Source organism: Cebidichthys violaceus, unplaced genomic scaffold (assembly GCF_023349555.1).
Source record: "Cebidichthys violaceus isolate CVI_PGR_0920_01 unplaced genomic scaffold, fCebVio1.0.p SCAF_9, whole genome shotgun sequence".
In the NCBI taxonomy this organism is placed as follows: domain Eukaryota; kingdom Metazoa; phylum Chordata; class Actinopteri; order Perciformes; family Stichaeidae; genus Cebidichthys; species Cebidichthys violaceus.
In genome coordinates, this window is record NW_027176975.1 from 5,719,411 (window position 1) to 5,726,910 (window position 7,500).

The window sequence follows — 7,500 nt, forward strand, 5'->3', positions numbered from 1 at the left end:
CATATAGCAGCTCCAAGTAATGATCTAATTGTTTGGATTTGTACAATATGAAATGATCTACACCTGGCTATGTAAGAAATACAGAAAAGACCCCCGAAAAACATGCTATCCCTGTAATCCCTGCTGTGACCAACCATTCAAATATCTCACATCTAAGTATTTTATTTAAAGATAAAAAAACGGTATATTCAAGAGTCACAGCACATAAATCAACATGAAAAATAAGACTTGTAATTTAAGATTATATCCCAGGTAAACTGGACCTGTTGCTGAGGCAGGCTCTTTTTGTCATTTTAATGGGATTACTTTTATTGCTGCTGCGGTGACCCAATTTTCCCTCAGGGATCAATAAAATTAATTTTAACATGTCATTATGCATAAAAACCCCTTGCTTTTTTTTTAACCTCTGTTTCACACCCAAATAGCTTTCATCCTCAAGTTGTATGTTTATGACTGTTAGTTTAAAAGTGTGTGTGTGTGTGTGTGTGTGTGTGTGTGTGTGTGTGTGTGTGTGTGTGTGTGTGCGTGTGTTTGGGGATCTCTTGGGTAGAGCTTTGGCTTCCCTGTTTTTTAGTTCTGCCCTAGATCTGCTCTGAACTGTTAGGTTTCTTTTCTTCTCCAAATGATCTTTTTAGCATGGTCTCACACACACACACACACACACACACACACACACACACACACACACACACACACACACACACACACACACACACACTCCTCCCTCCAGCCTAGCCTGCATTGTTGTGCCTATTTAACACCTCACTGAGCAGATTACCCCCCCCTCCCTCCCCCTCCCACCGCCCCTGATCCCGCGCTTAAAGACTCTCATTGTGTTTAATATCACCACCACTGAGAAGGGAGGACTTGGGAAAGGGAGTAGAGGAGGGGGTGGGGGCAGCAGTCATATGACACTGTGTGTGTGTGTGTGTGTGTGTGTGTGTGTGTGTGTGTGTGAGTGTGAGAGAGAGAGAGAGAGAGACCATGCTAAAAGCGAACAGAGGAGAGACGGAGGGGGGAATTGCTTATGTTTTGCGGGTCAGTGCTCCTGTGCTCAGCTCACTAAAACCTTTCAATAAAGGGGGGAGGGAGGAAGAGGGGAGGGCGTGAAGGAAGGGGCCTTTGGCAGAATACAGATTTTCACCCCCCCCTCTTTCCCTCCCCCGTCCCTTGTCACCCTTTCTTCTCCTCCACACTCTCACACCCTCCCTTCATCCTCTCTGTCCTCTAATCTCATCCCCTCCCTTTCCCCTTTTTTCTCACCCTCCTCCTCTCTTAGCAATTCCTCCTTCATTTACCCTTTCCCCGGTCAAAGCCCGAGCGCTCGCTCGCTAGATGTGTGCACGCGCATGTGTGTTTGTGTATGTTGGATGCACATTTCATTGACAGGCTGAGACTATAATGGACTCAACATGAAGCTCTAATCCATTAACAATAGGATCCGTTGGTCAGGAGGCCAGAGGGGGGCAGCTGTGTGTGTGTGTGTGTGTGTGTGTGTGTGTGTGTGTGTGTGTGTGTGTGTGTGTGTGTGTGTGTGTGTGTGTGTGTGTGAGAGAGGGGGGGGGGGGGGTTTGGGACACCGAGGGATGGAAGAGTGTTATGCAAGTGATACACACAAACGCACGCATACATGCAGCTTGTCACAAGCCAGAAGAGGGAGCACTGATAGATTTTGAGAGCCACTTAATGTAATCATCAACTTCAGAGGCGTGCGCTTGTGTGTGACTGGCTTTGGTCAAGTGAGAAAAGAGGTTGCCGTTAAAGTGTTAGTGCTGCTTAATTCCTGCTTCTGTGAACTATTAACCTGTTTGCTAGTAAGAGTCTGTTTTTCTAACCTGCTCTACACATGGCTGAATAGCTGTTGTAATTAGTGGTAGATGGTTCAGACGGTTTAGTGAGCTCAAGCAGAATGCACACACACACACACACACACACACACACACACACACACACACACACACACACACAGCTTAGCACCAACTAAACTATAAATGGCAAAATTGTCTCAAGTCTGCAAATCCTTTATTTTGACTCTTTTTTTTTTTTTTTTAAATTCTTTCTATACTATTTATCTTTTTTTTTTTTTTTTTAATTGTCTTTCTATACTATTTATCTTTTTTTTTTTTTTTTAATCTCTGCTTTTCCTCTCCTTTTTGCTTTCATCTGCAGAGTAACTCATTGCTGCCAGAAAGCCTTAGGAATTCAGATAAGCGACGCAACGGACCAGAGTTTTCAAACGACACCAAGAAACGCAAAGTTGACGACAAGGACTCGAGCCACTATGTAAGAAATGGTTCCGCTGACTGTGTGTGTTTGTTTGTGCAAACGTTAAAGTGAGAGAAATGAATTCATCATTCGTACGTGTTCATTTGTACATGCAGTTTTTAGTGTTTGATGTCACACGTCAAATGTTAAGAGTGATGCATGTTTCAGTTTGGTATTTACTCCATTTGAATATTCACTTGCAAGTTCCTTCTAACAGCCTGTTTTAGTGAATCAAAGAAAAGGACGATCTTCTGTTAAAGAAAATGACCAGCGGGAAGTCTATAATATGTAATTGTGTTCTAATTGATTGCAGGACAGCGACGGGGACAAAAGTGATGATAATTTAGTGGTGGATGTTTCGAATGAGGTCAGTATTTCTTTTATATTTTCATTGTTTAATAGTTGTCGTGATTGGGGTTGTCTTCTGTGTAGTCTGTGGGTTATGGTTCCTTTAAATGAACTACGCTATATTCACAGTTGTCCATGGGACTCAAACCTTCAATTCAGGAAAATACCAACATCACTTTTGTGCAGTGTTTTGTTCTCAGCTAGTTAACTGAATCCTCGTCCTTTCACCAGGATCCCTCCTCCCCCCGCGGCACGCCTCTCCCCTCCCCGAGAGAAAACGGCCTGGATAAAGCACGTCTTCTCAAGAAAGACCCCTGTAGTCCAGCCTCCACTGCATCATCAGCCAGCTCCTCCTCCCTCAAGTCCAAAGAGATGGCAATGGTAGGGATGGACCAGACGCAAATGTTCTGGTTCTTTCAGAACATAGTTGAGAGTTGATAGTTGAATACATGTGTCAGTAGTTACATTTCGTATATGTCTCTCTTTCTCTCTGTGGCAGCGAGACAAGGCAGGAACACCTGGACTAAAGTCGAGCACACCCACACCCAGAGGTGACTCCACCCCTGGTCCAAGCTCCACTCCTGGAATCCGGCCCAGTCTATCAAAACCTCCATCCATGGAGATTCCTCATCCACCCAGTAAGTCCAGTACAAACATCTGTAAATTCATTATATGATGGGTTGTTTCCTTTTGCCAGATGGCAATAAATTCTGTTTTATAAGTTGCCTGCAGAAATATTGAACTTACGTTAACGGTCAAAGGGTGATAGATAAATGATGGAGGACTTTTTGACTGCTTTCAAAAGTTAAACAGCACAGCTTTTACTTTAGAAAATGCATGTTCTGAGCGCCCAGAGTCTGCTTGATATGAAGCATAAATCTAATTCACAGAAATGTTACATCGGTTAGAAATCTCTGTTTGCTTCACAGCCAGAAAAATAATTCTAATCAAGGGCTACTTGAAAATGGGCTGATGATTGTGTGCTGATGATAAATCGGATAGATATTTAAGGGATTTGATCTCGAATGCTCTCTTAGCTGTTACCACCTTTTTATGCGTCGTACCCTTTCCTTCCCTCTCCTCCTCAGCTGCAGGTTTGCGGACCCCCCTGGCGGTACCCGGCCCGTACCCGGGTGCATTTGGTATGTTGCCCCATGCAGCAGCGATGAACGGGGAGCTGGCAGGTGCAGCCGGAGCTGCGGCCTATGCTGCTGGATTGCACAACATGTCGCCTCAAATGAGTGTTGCTGCTGCGGCGGCTGTGGCTGCGTACGGCCGCTCACCTATGGTGAGTGGAAATATTAAATACTAACGCATACAAAATAAACCCTCTGCAAAGTGTCAAATCAACATAGGCAGTTGGCTGTATGCAAGATGTTTTTTAATAATAATAAAAAAAAAAAAAAAAATACATTTCAAATTGTTGATGTGCATAAAAAATACATAGTGTTACAATATTTAATCACAGTGGATGTAATTAGGAGTTTTTGTCTATGATCAACAGAAATATCAAAGTGAAATCAAATTAGGTACAATTATGAAACACAAAATGATTCAATATTTAGTAGCGCCTCCTTTGGCAGGAACTGCAGGTATCAGGTTTGCACATCTGGACACTCCAGTTCACACCACACTGTTCTCTGTAAAGCCTCTCATGCTCTGTGACATGGTGGATGTGAGTGAACAGAACAGAGTGCATTTTACTACAGCATATTCTTTTCATTTTTCATGACTGACCTCTAGTTACTCTGATGAAATAATCAGTGTGTTGGAGATGTTCTTCTTTCATACCCCTGATTCATACTTTTCAGTAACTCTACAGCAGATTGAATAATATTTTGCTTTCATAATGTAGCTTTTGCCAGAAAAGTAATGGTTGCTTCAGTTCCAACAGTCGCATATTCCAGATATGTATATGAAAATCACTTGTCACCCCTTCAAGGTCACAGGCGATCTCAATCCAACCATTCTCCTCCTTTTATTGATGTGTTGAAATATCAAAGTTACATCTACTTTAATGTAATGTTCTAAAAGAAGAAAAAAATCAGGAAGTTAATGGGCGTGGATCCTTTTCTTAAGCACTGTCGATTTTATACAGCAACGTGTCAATAGTTGCACAGCTGTATTTCTCTCGCCTGTGTGATCGTATTTATATAGTGGGTATGCTGGTGTGCGTTACGTTCAATCACCTCATCACTCTTTGCTGTATTTGCATAGTGTTAATTACACTGTTTAAATAGGTTTAGTAGACTCACAGCTGTGTCTGGGCAACACTTGATATATACTCAGGTTGTGTACTCACCAGCTGCATATGAGTGTGTGTGTGTGTGTGTGTGTGTGTGTGTGTGTGTGTGTGTGTGTGTGTGTGTGTGTGTGTGTGTGTGTGTGTGTGTGTGTGTGTGTGTGTGTGTGTGTGTTGGATTGTGGGGGAGCACAAGTACTTACAGCTCTGCCTCTGTGTGTTTGCTGACTCTTAAACCCGTCATTCAGATTTGGAGGGTGTGTGTGTGCTCCAGACTGTCTGTTTGCTTTGTTCTCATGAGTGTTTGTGTTCTGTTCCACATGTTAGTATTGACCTTTGTGTATTTTGCCAATGCCCATGGGTGTGTGTTTGCTCTGTGCTCATAAATTGTCTGTCTTCTCTTATCAAGGTTGGTTTTGATCCTCATCCTCACATGCGAGTTCCTGGAATGCCTCCCAGTCTGACAGGAATCCCTGGCGGCAAACCGTAAGTGTGTTTGCGGCTGCTTGTTTGTTTGAGGACCGATGCCTTAATTGCCCCCATGGAACAACTGATATGTCCCAGAAAAAAAAGTGCTCATTTTTACGTTCTTTCTTTATTCTGTCCTCCGTCTTTCATCTTTTGCCGTCATGTTTAACCTCCTCTGCCGTCTTCTTTTCCGTCATCAGGGCTTATTCTTTTCACGTGGCGGCCGACGGACAGATGCAGCCGGTACCGTTCCCTCCGGATGCTTTGGTGGGCCCGGGGATTCCTCGCCACGCTCGTCAGATCAACACACTGAACCATGGGGAGGTGGTGTGCGCCGTTACCATCAGTAACCCGACCCGACACGTTTACACAGGAGGGAAGGGTTGCGTCAAGGTCTGGGACATTAGTCACCCAGGAAACAAGAGCCCAGTGTCGCAGCTCGACTGTCTGGTGAGTGAGCTGAAGGCTGGGTTTACAGTACAACATGTCTTGTTTGAGTGAGAGCGGTGTTTGCTGTTCTTCCTTTTTCGATGCGAGGGTCCAAGGACAGAGGATGTCGTAGGCTGTACAGATTGTAAAGCTCTCTGAGGAACATTTGTGATTTTGAGCTATACAAATAAATTAAATTGAATTGTATACCGTTCATCAAAACTTGTGTGATATTAGTCACGTAGAAATATTGTACGTATTTAAGAGATTAAACATATTCATTGTGTCTTCCACATCAGAACCGAGACAACTATATCCGCTCCTGTCGTCTCCTCCCTGACGGTCGGACACTGATTGTGGGAGGTGAGGCGAGCACGCTGTCAATCTGGGATTTGGCCACGCCCACTCCCAGGATTAAGGCAGAGTTAACATCATCAGCACCGGCATGTTACGCTCTGGCCATTAGCCCGGACTCCAAGGTCTGCTTCTCTTGCTGCAGCGATGGAAACATAGCCGTCTGGGATTTACACAATCAGACACTAGTTAGGTAAGAGGAGAGACCTTGATGCGTGTACACTTTGATTTTACACCAAGGGGACGTGCTTATTGTCGGTGTCTTTCTTCTCCAACCACCTTTCAACCACAAAGTTGACCTTCCTTAGTCGGCAGAATCTCAGCCTTGGCTGATTTATCCCCAAGAGGCAGAATCGTTAGCAATAGTACTACAAGAGTGGCTGCTGATGAGAAATATTGTAAGAGCTTCACATTCTGGTAGTGTGTGATGTACACACCAACTACCCGGGCAACCTCTGATGCCTAGTGGGCCTTTTAAAAAAACAACGACATTTCTTTGTTTGTTTATGTCTGAATGTATGCGTGTATCCTGCAGGCAGTTCCAGGGCCACACAGATGGAGCCAGCTGTATCGACATCTCCAATGACGGCACCAAGCTGTGGACCGGAGGCCTCGATAACACCGTCCGCTCCTGGGATCTGAGAGAGGGACGGCAGCTGCAGCAGCATGACTTTACATCACAGGTACACACTTATATCAACTAACAGTGTTTCATCGACTTACCTTGAAAAACTTTGTATTAAAGGTAGTATCCCCAGTGAAACTAAATTAGATTTTAGCTGCTGGTCAAATGTAATATTGTCTCTTCTGTCCAGATCTTCTCTCTTGGCTACTGCCCGACAGGAGAGTGGCTCGCTGTTGGAATGGAGAGCAGCAACGTTGAGGTCCTTCACGTCACCAAGCCTGACAAATACCAGCTTCACCTACACGAGAGCTGTGTCCTCTCCCTGCAGTTTGCCTACTGTGGTAAGCAACGCGCTCGATTTACCGACGTAGTCCTCCTGGCACTTGTTTTGTAGTCTACCTTTAAACCATCCCCTTTACCATTTGTGCTTTAATTGGTTGCTAAGTTCTCCATTAAACATGACAGTATACAGGTAGGCAGGAAATTGTGTTTGTCTATTTAATTCTGTTCTATAGAATGTTTTTACTTTTTTCACTGTAATCATGTGTTGACCGCCATTGTCTCCCGTTTGTGTCTCTCTACCCAGGTAAATGGTTTGTGAGCACAGGAAAGGATAACTTACTGAATGCATGGAGAACGCCCTACGGAGCCAGCATATTCCAGGTTGGGACAACAGATCTCTCCATTTATTTTTTATAATATCTTAACATAGATAATAAGCATTTCCACCAGCACAGCATTGCATCAATGCAATAAATAACGGTATGCA

The 7,500-nt window shown here is 44.0% G+C and overlaps 1 protein-coding gene across 2 annotated transcripts in view; it reads left to right on the forward strand.

Annotated features, from left to right (window-relative positions):
- LOC137866967 (transducin-like enhancer protein 1) overlaps positions 1 to 7,500 on the forward strand; it is a 21,264-nt gene that overhangs the window by 11,357 nt on the left and 2,407 nt on the right. For both annotated transcript variants that reach the window (XM_068703286.1, XM_068703287.1), the window contains exons 9-19: positions 2,170 to 2,283; positions 2,579 to 2,632; positions 2,845 to 2,994; positions 3,113 to 3,251; positions 3,702 to 3,901; positions 5,265 to 5,341; positions 5,524 to 5,773; positions 6,052 to 6,299; positions 6,642 to 6,789; positions 6,922 to 7,072; positions 7,318 to 7,394. In XM_068703286.1, the coding sequence (XP_068559387.1) occupies positions 2,170 to 2,283; positions 2,579 to 2,632; positions 2,845 to 2,994; positions 3,113 to 3,251; positions 3,702 to 3,901; positions 5,265 to 5,341; positions 5,524 to 5,773; positions 6,052 to 6,299; positions 6,642 to 6,789; positions 6,922 to 7,072; positions 7,318 to 7,394 (1,608 nt within the window). The remainder of the gene's footprint in view (positions 1 to 2,169; positions 2,284 to 2,578; positions 2,633 to 2,844; positions 2,995 to 3,112; positions 3,252 to 3,701; positions 3,902 to 5,264; positions 5,342 to 5,523; positions 5,774 to 6,051; positions 6,300 to 6,641; positions 6,790 to 6,921; positions 7,073 to 7,317; positions 7,395 to 7,500) is intronic.